General features: G+C 36.1%; 3 protein-coding genes across 5 annotated transcripts; 1 reads left to right on the forward strand and 2 right to left on the reverse strand.

Annotated features, from left to right (window-relative positions):
- Positions 1-613: 613 nt before the first annotated feature.
- Positions 614-8,135, reverse strand: LOC138140195 (xanthine dehydrogenase-like). Of its 2 annotated transcripts, XM_069061012.1 has the most exons (20): positions 7,990-8,128; positions 7,805-7,883; positions 7,628-7,750; positions 7,534-7,577; positions 5,765-5,937; positions 5,205-5,715; positions 4,928-5,157; positions 4,767-4,869; positions 4,591-4,715; positions 4,253-4,540; positions 4,036-4,204; positions 3,866-3,984; positions 2,942-3,815; positions 2,703-2,890; positions 2,499-2,657; positions 2,323-2,451; positions 2,145-2,275; positions 1,743-2,092; positions 1,579-1,692; positions 614-1,531 (listed from the first exon to the last, which is right to left on the reverse strand). In XM_069061012.1, exons 3-20 carry the CDS (start codon positions 7,702-7,704, stop codon positions 1,464-1,466), a joined length of 3,852 nt encoding a protein of 1,283 aa, XP_068917113.1. In that variant the 5' UTR covers positions 7,705-7,750; positions 7,805-7,883; positions 7,990-8,128; the 3' UTR covers positions 614-1,463. The 2 variants fall into 2 exon arrangements, with proteins under 2 accessions (XP_068917113.1, XP_068917112.1); XM_069061011.1 differs by lacking the exon at positions 7,805-7,883 and having other exon boundaries at positions 7,990-8,135.
- A 5-nt stretch (positions 8,136-8,140) lies between these two features.
- On the reverse strand, positions 8,141-15,063 carry LOC138140196 (xanthine dehydrogenase-like). The gene is made up of 19 exons (XM_069061013.1): positions 14,934-15,063; positions 13,982-14,073; positions 12,760-12,803; positions 12,523-12,695; positions 11,959-12,472; positions 11,680-11,909; positions 11,529-11,631; positions 11,347-11,474; positions 11,010-11,297; positions 10,796-10,964; positions 10,624-10,742; positions 9,697-10,567; positions 9,455-9,642; positions 9,250-9,408; positions 9,070-9,198; positions 8,898-9,022; positions 8,497-8,846; positions 8,336-8,449; positions 8,141-8,283 (listed from the first exon to the last, which is right to left on the reverse strand). The coding sequence occupies exons 2-19, from the start codon at positions 14,038-14,040 to the stop codon at positions 8,216-8,218; spliced, it is 3,831 nt and encodes a 1,276-aa protein (XP_068917114.1). The 5' UTR covers positions 14,041-14,073; positions 14,934-15,063; the 3' UTR covers positions 8,141-8,215.
- A 144-nt stretch (positions 15,064-15,207) lies between these two features.
- tos (Exonuclease tos) lies at positions 15,208-18,713 on the forward strand. 2 transcript variants are annotated; one of them, XM_069061029.1, is made up of 7 exons: positions 15,208-15,248; positions 15,311-15,361; positions 16,419-16,641; positions 16,691-17,072; positions 17,123-17,338; positions 17,386-17,667; positions 17,718-18,713. In XM_069061029.1, exons 3-7 carry the CDS (start codon positions 16,481-16,483, stop codon positions 18,486-18,488), a joined length of 1,812 nt encoding a protein of 603 aa, XP_068917130.1. In that variant the 5' UTR covers positions 15,208-15,248; positions 15,311-15,361; positions 16,419-16,480; the 3' UTR covers positions 18,489-18,713. The 2 variants fall into 2 exon arrangements, with proteins under 2 accessions (XP_068917130.1, XP_068917131.1); XM_069061030.1 differs by lacking the exons at positions 15,208-15,248; positions 15,311-15,361 and adding an exon at positions 15,530-15,603.
- Positions 18,714-19,258: the final 545 nt, after the last annotated feature.

Raw genomic sequence — 19,258 nt, forward strand, 5'->3', positions numbered from 1 at the left:
TTCTACCGTGCGCAAAATATTTTTGTGCAAATTGTTTGCGAAATAGTGTTATCGATCATCTTATTTTTTTGGAAGTGTAACAACAAAATCGAGTGCAAGAAAAACGCAAACCCAGCGAGGCCCCCACGGATAATTGCTACACCTCAACAAGTCTGTTGATTGATTGACTAAACAGGATGTTTTAGTTGTATCAGTTATCGCTGTTACCAATCTACTTAAATATTAAATGAATACAAAGGTTAATATTAAAAAAGTAGCAAAATTAAACTGCATATGTCAAGGTCTAATCTGCTGTTTTTATTTAAAATTATTATACAGGGTGTAACACAAAAAGTGATTTTATTTTAACTGGTAATAGAACTCGTCTACTACAACAACTTTTTTAAATAATTTTTTTTCGAAAACAAATTCTGAAGGGTTTTAAAAATTAATGTAAATTTACTAAAGATTTGCTTACCCGGTTATGGAACGATTTTAATCTAACTAGATTCAATAAAAAACAAAACAAGGAGGTAACAAAAAACAAATGAAAGTGAAACCTTTTTATCCATGAAGCGCAATTGTAACTTCTCATGATATTCAAGAAAAGCAGCAGTAATAAAAAAAAACTAACTAAAGTGAAACCATTTTATTCATCAAGTGCAATACAAAGGGCATAAAACATTCAGTTTTTACAATTCCTGTTTAAAAAAAAATCAGATTTAAAAAATTCCATTCAATGTGACCGGCACATTAAAATAAAGGGGGGACAAATGGCAATTCAATTTTGCAAACTCCAAGAAACTTTATTTAGAAAAGTTGTTGTAATTGATGAGTACTAGTACAAGTTAAAATAAATGCACTTTTTTCTGTTACACCCTGTATTACTCCTTCAGTAAATATGTTACATAATCAATGTGTCACAGTTGCATTAAATATTGTTGTCTGTCAATATGATAAGGAATACGTAAAATAATACAGGGTGTCGCAAAATTAACGTATTCCAAGTCGAGGGTCTTGTAGGGAAAAATCTCAGGAATCTCGAAAAAATAAAATAAAAAATATAGGGTGGGTCTTTACAAAGATATATGGGTCTGAAGGTTCAAACTTTTCATCATGTTTTCTTCAAATAAAAAATATAAATGGTTGACATTCATTTTGAAATATGGTGAGGATGATTATGTAAAATATTAAAATATAAATGAAAAGACATTTCTTGAAAAAACAGCTTTATCCCGAAAAAATAAAAGTTTTATTTTTCTAATTTTTGTTCAGAAGGAAATTACAACATGGCTGGAATATTAATCAGGTACTTTTGAACAAATATTGGCAACTTTGATATTTTTTTCAAAGTGACAGCAATTTTTTTTTAATTTTTACTTGGTCAACAGGATGTCCCCTACTAAGCCCTGAACTCGGAATACGATAATTTTAAGACACCCTGTATAAACGTATATTGTCGTGTGAAAATGGACCGTTATTGTTCATAAAACATATTGTTTGTGGTCGTTCAAGCTATTCATAAACACGTTTTCAACGTTTGTGGTTCCATCTGTAAAATATTTTTTAATAAGAGAAATGAGTGAGAACAGTCGTTACCGAAAGGGTACCACTTGGAGTTAGACTCTGCTGCATCAACTCTAGCAGCAGCGACGGCATTTCTGATTGCTAGAGGAACACTCACCGTCAGACACACGGCAGGTTCTCCAGTTGCTGTTGATTGACGGAATTACGCAACAATCGATTATTCCTCGAGGTCTTACCTTTAGATTTTAATACACCCACAGGGTTTGGATTATTCTTGGGAAATTTCACTCGAAAATCGCACGGTATGTCTTTGGCACCAGGCGGGTGATAGGTCCAAGTGTTGTTAGTCAGTATTTTTCCTTCGTAGTTAAAAACGATCAATTCGGTAGTGTGATAGCCCATTCCCATCACAAAAGCTCCTTCGATTTGTCCGATGTCAATATCGGGACTCATTGACTGTCCCGTATCTTCGATTAGATCAACTCTAGTGATTATGTGCTGGCCAGTTAGAACATCCAAGAGGACCTCACAAGCGCAGATGCCGTAGATAGGGTACGATGCCAGGTTAGGTTCGTTCGGGGAAAATCTACAATGAAATTTGACTACAATTGTCCTGGAAGACGACCAAAACACTTTACTGTCCCCGTCCTGTCAAATCGACGAAATTGTCAAAACACTTCGCTATTAACTCTTCCCAAGTCGCGTCTTTCATTTTTTCTCTATATGGTTGAATTCGGGCGAGTACTTGGTCGCATGCCTGGATTACTCCCTGAAAACGTGGTCAGAGTTGTTTCAAAAATCATAATCTCTACGTACATAGCAGACTGCTTCTGAAGTGACGCTGCCTCCAGTGGTTGTGCTGTTGGCTGCAACGAAACTGTTGCTCGGCAAAACTGTCACTTTTTTCAGCGGGATTCCTAATTTGTAAGCGCACACTTGAGCGGCCTAAAATTGAAACTTAATTTTTACCGACGAGATGAGTGTTGTTATACTTTTGTGTTAATCCCCTGTCCAATTTCCACACCTCCGTGGGAAATTTGTACGGTTCCGTCACCATGGAATATGGAGACCATCGCCGCGAAAGGACCGCTTAATTCGAGGTCATAATTCATGGGTACAACAGCCATGCCCTTCTTCTTCCACCGATTTTCCTAAAACATTGCGTGAGAAATGATACGACCATTTGGAAATGAAACCTTGTTAAAAGCGGCGATGTCTTGTTTCCTCTGATCGATTTCAGCCCAAGACTTTAAATCATCGACGTACTTGACAAGTGGAGAGTCTTTTGGAAAATTTGCAAGTCGTACTTCCAAAGGATCAACACCTGCAGCGTACGCGACATGTTCGATTATAGCTTCGATGGAAGCTAGTCCTTCCGTTGATCCTTGAACATTCATTTATTAGCACAAATGGATTGGGGTTTATAAACACAAACCTGGAGCTCTGGTCCACGTGTTCGTATGCGTGTCCGTAACAGCTTTGTTTATTTGAACGTTGTACGTATCAGAATCATAATTTGCGGCAAACCGATCTATAATTTCCATAGTGGGATCTTCATTAATTACGGCTCCCACATCAGTATAAAGAGTGCTGTTAAGGTACTGTACTACACCCTTGTCATCAACGCCTACTTCGTAATCTACCGATAGAGGCCACCGCTTTCCGATGGCCGCCATGTTTGCGGTTAACGGCAAGGCTAACTTGACCGGTTTTCGTAGTTTCCATGCGGCTAGAGCCGCAGCACACGAGATCAACCCGTTTCGACTTATTTTAGCTCCAAAACCGCCCCCGCATCGACGCACGTTTACGTTAATTCTGTTGTTTGGAAGTTTTAGCATTCTAGATATGCCCAGTTGAGTCAAATCCAGCCATTGAGATGAAGGATACACATCTAGACCGTCCTCGGTGGGAACGACGTTGCAACACTGCAATTCCATGTGAAAGTGGTACTGGTGGTAAATGTCAAAAGTTCCCTTGACGACGTGTTTGACATCGTCTCCTTTTCTTTTGGGTTTTATTGTTCCAGCTTCACTGATTCTGTCGGACTGTCCAGATTTCAAAATTTGACGGACAGTCAGCAAAGGCTCAACGTTGGGAGCCTCGTAAGTAATTGCAACTAATTTGGAAGCTTCCATAACGGCTTTTTCACTTTTACCAACCAAAATCCCTACTGGTTGCTCATAATAGAGTACTCTTCCACTGCAAAAGATTTCTTCCTTGGCAGTAATTAGCGCTATTCCTAACGGAGTGAAATTATTGTCGCCTGGGATATCGTCCTTGCTGAAGAAAGCCACGACGTCTTCGCTTTGCTACAAAAGTAAAACAGGTTCGTGCTTTGCTTAAATAATACAAAACCTACCAATGCTTTCGTGGGGTCAATATTCTTGATGACAGAATTTGGAGTAGCTTCGGCTAAAACCAAAGCTCCAAATAACTGGAAAGGTACGTCGGGCATGTCTTCAATGTACTGAGCTTGTCCTACAATCACCATTAAAAACTACTCAATTTGTAAAAGCTGTATTTAAGTACCGCTGGTTTGTGCAAGTGCTTCAATTTTTGGTATTGCTTCAGTCAAGGGATACAAAGTACTGTTAGTTTCATAATCTTGTGCTGCTTTGGAAATTGGCCTTTCCAGCAAAGCACCTCCAGATTTGTTTTTTGGTGACACGTTTTCATCAGGAGCAATACTCAAAACAGCCTAAAATAAAACATTTGAAGACTTCTACTACAAGAAACTACTGATTACTTTATAGAAAAGCGCTATTGCGAGTTGTTTTCTAAATTCCTGTGACGGCTCTGGCGGGACAAAATCAGGATCCAGTTCTTCGGATAAACTGGAATATACTTGTTGCAATGTATCATTATCGAACAATTTTTTTCCAACCAAAAGATTTTCTGATCCTGTTGCATGAACAAATATCGGATTGATGTTTCCGAATACAATTGTAGCCGCCTCTATGGTGTGATCTTCTTTAAATGTAAACAAAAATCCGGCGTTCACGTTAGCGTGTGTATTTTGGGCACGTGGCATAATCTGTAAACCGATTTTGTCAAAAATGAATGGATATTATTTATGTTAATCACCTTATAGCTCACATATTTGACATTGTATGGGTGCTCACATAGAATAATATTTTTTAAAACTTTCAAATGCATGTCATATTTGATAAAATCGCGTGGAGCTAGTGTGATGTCTCCATAAAGTGAAACTAGAAATAGTGAAAACTATTTTGTGATCATTTTTGATAGATAATTCGTACCAACTGTCAACAAAGCTCCAGCAGTTTCTAGTATTAGAAAAATGTCAGAAGGAAAGTCGTTGTGGTCATGTTTTATCATCAAATTTCCAGCTAGTGTTCCTCTCTACAAAAAAAAAAATCACAAGGCAATGTTTGTTTGGATTTTTTTCATCAATATTTACGTTTCTGACAGGAACATTTGCTATTAAGTCGATGTGATCGGCCATGAGTTTCAAATAAGCAAAATTAGGATTGTCTTTTGCAATTTGAGTAAAAATTTCTATTGCTTCTGTCAGAGTAGTGTTTGCTCCCAAAATGAGAGATTTACCATCGAATTGCTTCGTGGTCAGCTCAGCAACAGAAGAAATGTCAATGTACAAATCAAAATTTTTTCCATAAGATTTAAATACTCCTAAAACCGAACGTAGAGATTTTTACTTTGAAAGTTGTAGCGATCACCTTGTGCTGTACTCCCGGCTACAAGTTTGTAGTTATAATTGTAATAATAACTCATCATCGAGAGCAAATCCTGGAGGAGGTAAACTTTAATCCATCTAGAATTTCCGACGGTGTGATAGAAAGGTTCCTTGGTTGATTCCTTGCATTCTCCACACTTTTGAGCACAGTTTGCTTTCGGGCATATCTTTAAGTCTTCTATGTCTGGATATTGTCCGAGTACGTCAGGACTGGCGTCAACACAAAGAGACTTGAACGCCGCAAGTATAGGTCTGTACCCGGTGCATCGACAAATGTTGCCCCCAAATGAGTTTTCCACTTCAGCCATTGTCAACTTCCCGGATTGGTACAAAGCGTACATGTTCATCACCATCCCTGGCGAGCAAAATCCGCACTGGGTTCCGTTAAATTTCGCTAGAATTTGTTGAACAGGGTGGTAGCCGTTGGAAGGATTGCCGATACCCTCGATGGTGTAGATGCGCCACCCGTTGCATGCCAAGATGGGAATCAGGCACTGAAAGTTGTCGTGAGTGGGAAAACGACAAGGTTCTACCAAATCTTACCGAGTTTACTGCCAAGAAAACTTCCTTTTCGGTGAAGGGGTCCTTGTTTTGTAAAACTACAATGCAAGCGCCGCAGCCGCCTTCGCGACACATCGCTTTGGTACCGGTCATGTGCAAATTGTTTCGAAGGTAAACATTCAGGGTTGTGTCGGGGTCCACATCTTCGGTTTTAACTGGTAAAATAACATAAAAAACTCGTTTTATAGGGGCATTGGCGCACTCGTTCCATAGAAAACTCCCCTACGGGTCGTTTTCTACACCTGGGACTCGTGCGCCAAAGCAACCCTTATAAAACTCGTTCTGTAATATACTATTATATGTTATATGTCTTATAACACATAAGTATTTTACACACCTCAAAAATGTATTAAATAAAATAAAGAAGAAAAATATATTATTATACATTCAATGAGTAACACATGCTATGTTCTGAGGGAGAAACAAAAATCGATTCTTGTACAGTTTAATTAAATACAAAAAGTTATCAGTTCGATATTCTTCAAAGGAATTAAATTCCCTGTTTATTAGAAAGATTTTTACTATATCCAATAATATTTTTTAGGATCAAACTACTAATAGAGTTACTTATTTTTTGTTTATGCCTTTTTCAAGTGAAAAAAAAAACAATTTTTATCAAAACAAACAAAATGGTATCTACCAAGAGAAGTTTTTTGGAAGAAAATTATAACAAAAATAAATTGTTTTTCTTTCATGCTCTTTTACCTATTATCCAATATTTAACCGGTGCCACTGTGGTGTAACACGAGTCGCCCATGGGCACCGATGAATCAAAAATAGAAAAATGGCCGTTCAACGTTAAAACGTAAACTTTAGAAGACTTTGCTAATATTTACTAATAATATTGCAACAAATGAACCAGGAATTACTGGTGCCTTAAAATGTGAAAATTGTCATTTTACTGTAATTTTTTTGTGATCTGCTTGAAGATAAAAAAAAGTAGTATAATTATATCATTCACAGTCTTTTTGTGTTTCGCCCAGTTGTCAACCTCGACTTCGTCTCGCTCTTCAATCTCCTGGCTTAGCACAAAAAGTCTCACTTCTACTCTTAATGAAACAATCTACTATTTTGCGCAATGGCAACCAACACTCTTGGTACGGTTCACATCAAAATCATTGAATTTTGGATACAGTTGAGAATTGATGAGTATACAGGGTGTCTCAAAATTCGCGAATTCCGAATTCGGAGCGTTGTAGGGGATCACTTCAGTAGTCCTAATATGGAAATTAAAAAAAAAATCAGGACTCCCCCGAGAAAGATACATTGGCCTAAAGGTGTACTGCGTTTTCTTCAAATACAGGCTGAAAAGGTCAGTGTTTAATGTTAATTATGGTGTAGATGATTGTGGAAAATAATAACGTAAAACAATTTTTTGAAGAATAGCTTCCTTTGGAAAAAAAAATTTAAAATGTTTGTAATTTTTCTTAAACATGAATCGACAACGTCGCTAGTATTTACGAGCTCCACTGGGTCTTTCTCTACCACGGTCTGAATTCGGAATTGGCCAATTTTGAAACACCCTGTATATTCTAAAGATTTAATGAAAAATTAACAAAGTAAAAAATAAAATAATATAACAAAAAAATTTAAAAATGGTAAAATAGTGAAACGCTCTGGACAGTCATCTCACAAAGCTCTTCTTTGAAGCTTAAAAAACCTATGCTTTTTGAGGTAAAACCAAAATTCCGTATTCTAAATGAGAGTTTCAGTCTGTGAGGACTGAGGAGACTGAACTCTGAAGTACGTACCCACATGTTCGACATCTTGCAGATGGAATCTGACTTCCTCAAGCCTAAAATAATCATGTTCATTTTTGATTCGGTTTTGAGTCTAGGTACGTACTTTTTTAGTGATGTTATGTCCGGCAGTCCGTTTATTTTTGTTTGGTCGTCGTCCACAGAGGATTGTGTGGTACCCATCCTCCAAAATTTGCAAGTAATTGTCCCGCTTCAATTCGACATAAACCTGTTTGTATGATAAACAGATAACAGGGAACAATTCAAGTTTTTACATCGTTACCTTGCACAATATATAATGTAAAATTCTTCTGTTCTATTTTTAAGTGAAGAACAAAGTACCTATCTACACGATCTACATACTGTTAAAGATTAGTAAGAATAAAATAAACAAATCGAACTAGAATCGTTATTATTCGCTTTTTAATTATTTTTGATAAAGCATAAGTAACGAGAAATTTTACTTACCAAATTAGCAACACTGTGTATATCAATCAGGCCTCTGAATTTTATAAACTAGTCTGACTTCACGGTAACTGGTCATCGTATTCCTCCTATCCAAAAAAGGAACCGGTTTGATGCGTTGTTGCTGTATCGATACAAATTTAATTAATACAGATTTGTTTCAGTTTGATTTTTATTAATATTCGCAAATAACAGGAAAACAACAACTATTTGGTTTCACAAAGCATCTTTACAAAACATATTGAGAGTAATCATTTAAACTGTTCAAAAACACATTTTCCACGTCAGTGGGTCCATCTGCAAACGATACACATAAAGTAATTGAATTGTGAAGATCCGAAGGTCTCACCCATCGGGAACCATGTCGGATTGGACTCTTTTGCATCGACCCTTGCTGAGGCTAGAGCATTTCTGATGGCGAACGGCACCGACACACCCAAACAAAATGCCGGCTCGCCGGTTCCTATAAATAAAATGTTTACCAAAAACTAGAACCAGAAACGACCTGACCTTTTGATTTTAGGACCCCCAACGGATTGGGGTTGTTTTTAGGTAATTTAACTCTGAAATCAATCGGAATGTCTTTGGCACCGGGAGGGTAGTAAGTCCAAGTGTTGTTTGTTAATATTTTCCCTTCGTAGTTAAATACGATTTTTTCCATCGTGTAGTATCCCAATCCCATGACTAAAGCACCTTCAACTTGTCCGATATCTATGAAGGGACTCAAGCTAATTCCAGTATCTTGAATAAGATCGACTCTGGTGACTAAGTGTTGACCAGTCAATATATCTACCATAACCTCAGCTGCACAAATACCATAAATCGAGTAAGGTTTTACATCGTCAGTTTTGGGAGCGTAACTACAAAAGAAATTTGTACAAATGTAAATTATTTGGTCATAATTTTATTACACTCCAGTTGCCACCAGCTTTACATTTTGTTCGTGACATTTCTTGATCACGTCTTCCCAGCTCAAACCATCTGCTTGGTATGGTTTTATACGACTCAATAGTTCCTCACACGCTTTTTGCACACCCTACAACTCAAGTTAGTGGGTGTTTTAGTACATAGAAAAAACCATACATAGCAGACTCCATCTGAAGCGATACTACCCCCAGTAGGCGTGTTGTTGGGGGAAACGAAACTGTTACTTGGAATAACTGTCACTTTTTCTAAAGGTATTTTGAGCATATAGGCGCAGACTTGAGCAGCCTGAAAACGTAATTTTATTTTCCTTATTTTCAAAACTCAGATCTATTCTACTTTCGTGTTAATCCCTTGTCCAATCTCTATTCCTCCGTGCGAAATTTGCACAGATCCGTCCCCCTGAAAGATGGAGACAGTTGTCAAGTGGGGTCCTTGCAATTGCAAGTCGAAACTCATAGGTACAACAGCAAGACCTCTCTTCTTCCAGCGGTTTTGCTACAATTGTAATTCAAGCAACACCAACTGACAAGACTAGTCGAACCTTGTTAAAAGCTGCAATGTCTTGTTTCCGTGCGTCAACACCAGCCCACGAACTTATATCATCGAAGTAATTCCCAATTGGAGTTTCATTTTTGAGGTTTCTCCGGCGCAGTTCCAGTGCATCTATCTTAGTTTCGTGCGAAACGTGTTCCATTATTGATTCAATCGCGGCCAAACCTTCAACTGATCCTTAAAAAAAATTGTACCAGTGCCCAGTCATGTTCAAAAAATGTTCACACCAACCTGGACCTCTGCACCAAGTATTCGTGTGTGTATCTGTAACAACTCTGTTGAAATCCAGCGTGAAGGTGTCAGAAGTGTACAATGAAAGGAACATCTTCCACAGCCAAAATGACATATCTTCGTCGTACATGGCCCCCACATCCGTATAATTGCTGCAATTGAGATACTGTATGACCCCCTTGTCATCAACGCCAACTTCATAGTCAGATGAAAGTGGATAACGTTTTCCCAGAGCCACCATATTGGTTGTTAACGGAAGACGTAGTTTCACCGGTTGCTTCAGCTTCCATGCTGCTAAAGCAGCAGCGCACGAAACTAATCCATTTCTGGTAATTTTACCCCCGAAGCCTCCTCCACATCGACGAATTGTTACGTTGACTCTGCTGGTTTGAATGTTCAACATTTTGGCAATTCCCACTTGAATGAGATCCATCCATTGGCTTGAAGGGTACACATCTAGGCCATTTTCGTTGGGTACAACAGAACAACACTGTGTTTCCATGTGGAAGTGGTATTGGTGATATATATCGAAAGTCCCCTTAATCACTTTCTTTACGTCGTTACCTTTACGTGTCGCTTGTATTGTTTTGTACTGGGTGATTCTGTCGTTTCTGCCCGCTTTTAAAACCTGTCGTACGTTGAGTAAAGGTGCTACATTTGGAGAGGAATATGTCACGTCTACTAATTTTACAGCATCAGTAACGGAATCTTGATTTTTCCCAACCAAAATCCCTATGGGTTGCTCGTAGTAAAGCACTCGTCCGCTACAGAATATTTCTTCTTCTGTATTAATCATAGGCATTATCGGAGTGAAAGAGTTGTTACCCGGGATGTCATCTTTGCTGTAGAATGCCACAATATCGTCACATTTCTATAAATAAAATGTTACCACAACAAAAATCGTCTTACTACGCAAGTAAAAATTACTAGAGCTTTGCTTGGATCAACTTTTTGGATCGTAGAATTTGGAGGAGCTTCAGCTAGAACTAGGGCCCCAAATAATTGAGAGGGTAGGTCGGGTATATCCTCGACGTATTGAGCCTGCCCTAAAAGATTCCAAATCAAATAAACCTTTTACCAGATGGTCTAGGTATAGTACCACTAGTTTGTGCCAGTGCTTCGAGTTTTGTTATTGCTTGAGTCAAAGGGTACAAAGATTTGTTAGTTTCGTAATCTTGCACTCCTGTTGAAACAGGTCTGTCTAAAAGTGTCCCTCCTGACTTCATCGCCGGTGACAGCTTATCAGAAGGAGCAATAGAAAGGACAGCCTAAAACCACCAATAGTACTTGTTGATTTTTCTAAATTTTTTCACCTTATAGAAGAGAGCTATTGCTAACTGTTTTCTAAATATCGGGGATGGGTCAGGTGGAATAACATCTGGAGCCAATTCAGATGCTAAACTATCATAAACTTGCCCTAAAACAGAATTGTCAAATAAGTTTTTATCCTTCAATAATTGCTCTGATTTTTTGGCGTGCACAAAAGTAGGATTTATGTTGCCAAAGACGATCGTGGCTGCTTGCAAGGAATCGTCTTTACCAAATCTAAAGAAAAATCCAGAATTTACGTGAGCGTGAGTGTTTTGGGCTCTCGGCATAATCTATAATCGTGGCTATAACATAAAAGGGACTCGGAACTGTTGTACATACTTTGTAGCTCACGTATTTGCATGAATCAGGGTAAGGTGTCAGAGTGATGGTTTTTAGTACCGACTGGGACATATCGTAGGTGATGAATTTGAGAGGACTAAGTTTGGTCTCGTCTCCGTCAAAGTTAACTAAAAAAGACTTATATTGTTCTTGTTTGTGGACTAACTAGATTGTTGTTCTACCGATGGTGAGCTCAGCACCGACAGTTTCCAATATGAGAAAAATATCTGAGGGGAATTCGTGGTGGTCATGTTTTATCATCAAATTCCCAGCTATTGTTCCTCTCTAAAACGTATCACATAATCGGAAGTTTAAAAACTGAATCGCTCTTACGTTTCTAACTGGAACATTTGCAACCAAATTAATATGATCAGCCATTTGTTTTAAATAATGATAATTGAAACGAGTTTGTGCTACTTTATTAAAAAATTCTATTGTGTCAGTTAGAGTAGTGTTTGCCCCCAAAACACAGGATTGATTATCAACTTCGTGTACCTTTAACTCAGGGATATCTGTAACGTCTATGTAGATATCAACAGGGTCCTGGTAAGATTTATATACGCCTTAAACAAAAATTCTACAAGTGTGATCGCATGAGACGTAGAGAATCACCTTGTGCCGTATTTCCAGCCACTAGTCTATAACTAGAGGTAGCATAGTGTGCAAGCGTAAGGAGCAAATCTTGAAGAGTGTGAACTTTAATCCATTTAGAATCTTCAAACTCTAAATAGAACGGTTCTTTGGTAGATTTTTCGCATTGTTTGTCGCATTTCTCGACACATTTTTCTTTGGGACAAACTTTAAGATCTTCTATGTCAGGACATGTCCCTAGGACTTCAGGACTAGCATCTTTGCAAAGCGATTTAAAAGCAGTTAGAATTGGTCTGTAACCAGTGCAGCGACATAAGTTGCCGCTAAATGAGTCCTCGACTTGCTTCATTGTTAGTTCTCCTGATTTGTAGAGAGCATACATGTTCATCACCATTCCAGGAGAACAAAAGCCGCACTGTGTCCCGTTAAATGCTGCCAGTGTTTTTTGGATTAAGTGGTAATCATCTATAGGATTGCCGATACCTTCGATTGTGAAAATTCTCCAACCGTTGCATGAGAGTATAAGTGTTAAACACTAGATTAGATGTAGAGCAGAAGCAAATTAGAATAGACAAAAGGTCTTACCGAATTAACTGCCAAAAAAACATCTTTTTCAGTAATAGGATCCTTGTTTTGTAGTACAACAACGCAAGCGCCGCAGCCGCCTTCAAGACACATAGCTTTGGTGCCAGTCATGTGCAAAACATTTCTGAGATAGAAGTTTAAACTTATACCGGGGTCTATATCCTTAGTTTGGACTGAAATTATTTTATTTTGAAAATCAAAAATTAATTTTGTTTTACTTAAGCCATTTGGACTTACCAGTGTGTCCAGAATCTTGTAAGTAAAATTTAATGTTTGTTAGTCTAAAAGTATTAAGTCATGTTTAATACAAAAAAATATACAGTATGTCCCCGGATTGAGTTCACAAGAGGAAACTATTTTTATTTTTTATTTTACGCAAAAACTTCAGAAGAATAACATTTTTTGCTTTATTCGAAATCCCAATTGACTTGCGACGGTCGTATTTGTTGTTGTCATGGTAACGGCGCAAGAGTGAAAGATGACGCATATTGGTAATTAATGTCTAAGACAAAGATAGCTACACATTTGCGCGGCACCACCTATTTGCGACCATGACTTGAAATCGGGCCCTTAGAGACCAATTTCAAGTTGACTTGCGACGGTCGCACTTGTTGTCATGGTAACGGCGCAAGAGAGAAAGATGACGCATATTGGTGATTAATATGTAGGACAAAGATAGCTATACATTTGCGCTGCACCACCTATTTGCAACCATGACTTGAAATCTGGCCCTTATTATAGTACATTGGGTAGACGTAAGATTCGTCAAAACGGACGAAATTCTTATATGTACTGCATTCTTAAATTAACATTTTTTGTTAAAATTTTGACTTAGAATTAATTTGTATGTTATAAATTTTATTACAGTTGGCCTTGCTTTTTGACAAACAACTTATTACTGTTAGAAATAATTTTAAAATGTTGTCTTTAGAACAAAGAATTTGTTTAATTCAGTGTTAGACCGGTTTTCCTCACATATATAATTACGAAATTTAATGAAAATTTTGCCAACACGGATGGGTGTGCAGAAACTTATAAGTTTCTAAAAACTGAATCAGTGACTAATTTACAAAAAATGTTCAGTGAAGACCTGCCTAATAGTGCTCAAGACCTAAGCCAGCACATAAGAAACGCGGTAGCATCATTTACAATTGAAAAAAATTGAAATACAGGTTTTAAAGACCTTCGATATAGGGCTGAATTATATGCAGAAAATGGCGGAGTTAATGAAATAGTTTTATATTGAAATATTGTTTGATTTAAAAAAAGTAAAATATTGTTTCTGCATTTTCTTTTATTTTAATATTAAGTCATCCTCTGTGTTGAAGAAGACTTTTTAATAACAGAAATGGGGGTTTCAAATAAAGCAAAAAATGTTATTCCTCTGAAGTTTTTGCGTAAAATCAGAAACAAAAATGTTTTGCGTCTCAATCCGGGCACATACTGTATATGAACATACTTTTTTGCTCGCAGTAGATTGGCATCACTGTTTTCTGGAGAGGACTGTGTTAATCCCATTGTTAAAATAATTCACTCCAAATTTAAGTTGGGCTAAAATTTTCAAAATTAAAAAAATAATAAAACGTACATTAATTTTATATTACAAAGTAAAAATATTCTGTTAGTGGAATGGACATAATTAAAACAGTTTTGTACTTTTTCGAAATTTTACTGTTTGTGGTTTTTCTAACTAAACAAATATGTCTCGGGCATGTATAATACGTATACTACGATATGGTATTGTGTCAAAGGTTAATGATATGATTGCTGATTTATATTTGCATTATTCCTCGCAAACTACTTATAATTAGATAAAACAATTTAAAATTGCACATAAAAAGTTTTTCTTGAGGTTTCATACTTCGCCTTAATTAAACTAAACTAAACTTAATTATCTAAATTTTAGTATAAGGACAAGTTGCTGAAACATTATCATAATTAAGTTATAAATAATATAGTTTTTTCACTACTAGTCTTAGAAGGCGTCATTATTGACTCTCAAACTGAACCCAGAAGTAGAATTTTTCTCCTCCTGGTTAATAAATTTTTTTCATTATTAACCGGTGGTTAATAATGAACAGCCTAGCAACGAAAGATTTTCGTTGATTTCATTGGTTAACGTAAACCGACGATTTTCAATTTCCATAGCAACAGTTGAAAAAAAATAATTTAATTAATAATAATTATTAGAAAGGGTTTTAACGTATCTAGTAGTAAAAAAAATTGTATATAAACCACGGTGGAGAAGTCCCTTATAACCTTCGCGCCTTAGGTACATCTCTGGGCACGCCTCGGGATCTAATCTTGGCGCTCTGGCTATAATCATGAACTTCTCGACCTTGGTTTATAATATACTATTTCCTAAACTGCCAGGTGTTAATAAATTATGTGAAAATAAATGAGAAACTTACATTTGTCTTATAATATTTGTTATTATTATTCTTATCAATAACGCTTGCAAGATTTACGTCGTAAGATTAAGACTGCAATATTTTAACTCTATCTCAAAAAGTATAAATTAAAAAATGTATTTTAGAAATTGTTGATATCAATTCGGCTATGCAATTTGGATGTAGGTTGCGACATCTATCGAGAATAATATGAACCATGTGAAGGTAACTAGGATATTATGACTCTTTTATTTTATGTCACTTTCTGTTATTTGTTTCCTAAGCTACCATACAGAAGATCTCGTTTCGTAAAATTGTACCGATTGTACCAAATATGTATGTATTATCTATGTATGTATAATCTTTTGTAACAGAATGCTATTTAATTCTATCGTCAGTGAGGACTGAGGACGTCTGTGGTCTTGAATGGTGGTGTTTTGAATTATCATGTAAGTGATTCCATATAAAACTTAGACTAAAATTAATGTATCTTATGAGGCAACCCCACTTATTGACTAGTCGTGTATAGAGTCGTTGAAAATAAGAAAACCGCCACAAATTTTAAACTGATTATAAAATGGAGTATTGAGACTAGATAATTTTTTTTATTAGTCTACTGTCCAATAGGTGGCGACTGTAGCCCAGTAAGTTTTCAGTGGTAAGTTTGCAGCAGTTTACAGCATCCGAAAAGGTAGTAAATTAATCATGAAAAATAAAACTTAGGGTCTTAACTTAACTCAATTAATACAATTTTTATATATACATGTTATTAGACAACTGTTATCATTAAATTGAATGATATTTTGGAAATAGGTTTCAAGCATAAATTAGGTAATAGTCCAAAGTAAAAACCATTCTGTATAAATTCTAAAACATCCAATATTAATTAAATACTGCTTAGTGCCCAATAAAATACTAAATGACAGTAGTAAACATTTCAAATACGCATTTTGCTAGGAATCTGACTTTTTTTCGTAGGTAACATTGACGGCGTTTTTAAATCGTATGTCATATCTCCCCATTTGACATCCGTATCACCTATGATTATCACTTTTTATCAATTTCATAAGAAGTAAATAGTTCATTTTCAGGCATAATGCTTGAAAAAGATGAAGTTTTATTTTTGTTTTAAATTAGGTACATAATTCAACACCATCAGAGCATGCGCATCGCGACGTTAAATGTCTTTCAGTGATTCTCAAATTATTTTTAGTTTTGATGTTAAAAATATAAGATACGTTCATAGTGTGAGAACATCAACGGATGTTGAATAATATTATTCAGAATATGTGTTTATTAATACGAGGATTTATTAGAAACTAAAATTTTCGAGTAAAATAAAAATTGATTGTTTTTGTTTGATTCGGGACTGCTGGTAAATCTTAATTCCAATTATCATCGCTTGGGGGCTCCGCTCTGTCAAAATAATAATAACAAATTGGAGGGAAATCAAGTGCGAAATGGTTCCAAAACCCGAATGTATTTCTCGAATTTTTCTGTGTCAAGCTATCACTGTCGGTGTGTGCAAGTGAACGTGTTAAAGCCGCCCATGCAGTAATAAAATCAAAATGGGTATCTCTCAACTATTACCCCTGCTTGAAAAGAGCACCAGACCATGCCATGTTTCTGAATTAAGGGGGCGAACGGTGGCTGTCGACAGCTACTGTTGGCTCCACAAAGGAGCAAGAAGTTGTGCTTTGCAATTAGCGAAAGGCGAAGAGACTGATATGTGAGTTGAATAATAAAATTAACCATCATTTAATAATTATAACCCGTAGGTATGTCACTTACTGTCTGAAGTATGTAAATATGTTGCTGAGCTATGATATTAAACCAATAATGGTTTTTGATGGACGCCACTTACCTGCCAAGCTAAAAACAGAAGAAAAGAGAAGGATTTCAAAAAAACATGCTCGAAAGCAAGGCATGGAATTCTTGAGACTGGGCCAAACTGCTGAAGCTTACAAGTTTTTCTGCCAGTGTGTTGAGGTTACCCCTGCAATGGCATTAGCCCTCATCAAGGAGTGCAGAAAACTGCATGTTGATTGCATTGTGGCACCATATGAATCTGATGCTCAATTAGCTTATTTCAGTTTAAAAGGAATAGCAGACTGCATTATTTCAGAAGACTCAGATTTGCTGCTTTTTGGGTGCAAAAAGGTCAGATTTTGAAACTTTTTTTATTAATGTTTAACAACTAAAATTTAAAGGTTTTGTATAAAATGGATGTAAATGGTTGTGGACAACTTGTGGAAGCTGAGAAACTGCATTTATCCATGAAAATGCGCCCTGAAAAGTACAGCTTTGATAAGTTTAGGCACATGTGTATCCTGTCTGGCTGTGATTATTTAGATTCCCTTCCTGGGATTGGATTAAAAAAAGCACTGAAATTTGTAACCATGACTGCTGAAACTAATCCAGCACTTGTTAGTTTAGTTACTTTCATTAATACATCTTCTAACTTAAAATTTAGTTTTTAGACAAAGTACCAAGATATTTAAATATGCGCCATTTGGCCATTAATGAAGAGTATAAAGAGAATTTTTTTATAGCAGATTCAACATTTTTGCACCAAACTGTCTTTGATCCGTTTCAAAAGCGCTTAATACCTCTCACTCCAATTCAAACAAACCCAGAGTATTGCAAAAACTCAGGGGATCAGTTTGATCATAATGAAGCATTCCAGTTAGCAATAGGCAATTTAAATCCTCTTACAATGGAAAAAATTGACAACTGGGATCCAAATAACAGTATTGTGAGTCAATTCATAGTTCAGTAAACTAATAAAAAAAAAAATGTTTTCAGATTAGTCAATATAGTATTTGGTCAACAAATTTTAAACCTCGTCCTTTGATAAGTGAGAAAAAACCTCAGCAAGAATCAAAACTGATCAAAACAAAGAGCTTTGACAGTACAGCTGTTGAAGTAGCTAAATTAGAACATGACCAACTAGTTGAAAAAGAGTTGGAGTTCTACAAAAATATGACGCCTGTTACTGTTGATGTGCAGACAGATCCTGTTTCACCTCCAAGGCCAGAACCTTCAGTTTCACCAGTATTGGGGAACAATCCATTTATTAAGAAAAAAATAAGTAAATTTCAAGTGACAGAAACAACGCTATCTAAAAAAGTTGTCAGCCGATTTTTCTCCTCAACTGCCTCAGAAAACCAAACAGAAAGTAGTGCTGAAACTTCAGAATGTTCTTCACCATTATCAACTCCTCCCAATGACGATGAAATCGCCCAAGCAGAGTTTGATGCAGAACTGTTCCCAATACTCACCCCTGAGGAGAACCGTGCTGAAATGGAAATTCTCTCATGGCAATCTCAAGAAGATGAAAATGTACTGGAGAGTGATGATGATTATCCTCTAGTTGAATGCGAATGTATTTTGGAAGTGGATGAAACCGAATGCGAAATTGTAACAGAAAATACATTGGTGAGCGTGGAAAACCTCCCAAAAGATCTTAATAAGAAAAGAAAATTCGTATCTGAACCCGCAATTAGCTTGAGTAAGAGACCAAAAAACCAGCCAACCATTCAAGATATGTTCAAGAGAATGAAGATGAAGTCATGAACGTGATGGAATTTTTTCGTTTTTATTCAACATGTTTGTTTGATTTTGCTGTTTTCAAGTTCAAGTGAAAGTATTGTGTTTTTAAAAAGCGGTTGTGTTTCGCTATTTTAATGTGTTAATGTTTGAATCTCAGGTTCTAGATATTTAAGATTTTCATACTTCTTTAATATGTTTATTGTTTTTGTTCAGAGCTTTTTTATAATAAATTTTGCATTAAACGTTCAATTCAGTGTTTTTCACCACTCATTATAAGTAAGAAAGAAGTAAAACAGATTGGTAACGTGATTACAGTAATGTCACACGTTATGCGTCAACTTTACAAGTTAATATCAAATGATGAACCAAGATAAAAACTGAAGAAAAAAAGTTTGGCCTGGTTTATTCGACATTTTTCCAGAAAAAAATTCTTCGTAACAGCTTTATATTGCTAAATATAGAACTAATTACCAACATATAGTATTTTCTAACTAAACTTGTACCGTGAGATCATTTAAATTTATAATAAAGTAGGCTACGACTTAAAATTAGATTGGCAGCACTGTTGTATTGTTTTAATATAAAAGAAATGAAGCACTACAAAATAATACAGTTTTATGTAACAATCATAAAAAATGTTCGAAGTGTTCTCCCCTGGCTTGGACATAATTGTTAGAACTAGCGCCGTTTCATATTTTCTGTTGAATTTTGAAACGTTATTTTGACCATTCAAATCAAGTTGTCAACTCGAAGATGAAATCAATAAATTACAATTTTTAAAGGGTGATTAACGG

This window comes from Tenebrio molitor, chromosome X (genome assembly GCF_963966145.1).
Source record: "Tenebrio molitor chromosome X, icTenMoli1.1, whole genome shotgun sequence".
In the NCBI taxonomy this organism is placed as follows: domain Eukaryota; kingdom Metazoa; phylum Arthropoda; class Insecta; order Coleoptera; family Tenebrionidae; genus Tenebrio; species Tenebrio molitor.

What these genes read in the sequence shown, in the direction of transcription:
- LOC138140195 (XM_069061011.1), bottom strand. Translation starts at nt 7,704, where the DNA reads ATGGGTACCACACAATCCTCTGTGGACGACGACCAAACAAAAATAAAC. An exon ending in GACAGGGGATTAACACAAAA is followed by an intron (nt 2,452 to 2,498) that starts GTATAACAACAC and finishes TTTCAATTTTAG; the next exon opens with GCCGCTCAAGTGTGCGCTTA. An exon ending in CTTCAGAAGCAGTCTGCTAT is followed by an intron (nt 2,276 to 2,322) that starts GTACGTAGAGAT and finishes CCACGTTTTCAG; the next exon opens with GGAGTAATCCAGGCATGCGA.
- LOC138140196 (XM_069061013.1), bottom strand. Translation starts at nt 14,040, where the DNA reads ATGGGATTAACACAGTCCTCTCCAGAAAACAGTGATGCCAATCTACTG. An exon ending in ACATTGCAGCTTTTAACAAG is followed by an intron (nt 9,409 to 9,454) that starts GTTCGACTAGTC and finishes TTACAATTGTAG; the next exon opens with CAAAACCGCTGGAAGAAGAG. An exon ending in TCCGACATGGTTCCCGATGG is followed by an intron (nt 8,284 to 8,335) that starts GTGAGACCTTCG and finishes TATCGTTTGCAG; the next exon opens with ATGGACCCACTGACGTGGAA.
- tos (XM_069061029.1), top strand. Translation starts at nt 16,481, where the DNA reads ATGGGTATCTCTCAACTATTACCCCTGCTTGAAAAGAGCACCAGACCA. An exon ending in AAAGGCGAAGAGACTGATAT is followed by an intron (nt 16,642 to 16,690) that starts GTGAGTTGAATA and finishes TATAACCCGTAG; the next exon opens with GTATGTCACTTACTGTCTGA. An exon ending in TGCTTTTTGGGTGCAAAAAG is followed by an intron (nt 17,073 to 17,122) that starts GTCAGATTTTGA and finishes TAAAATTTAAAG; the next exon opens with GTTTTGTATAAAATGGATGT.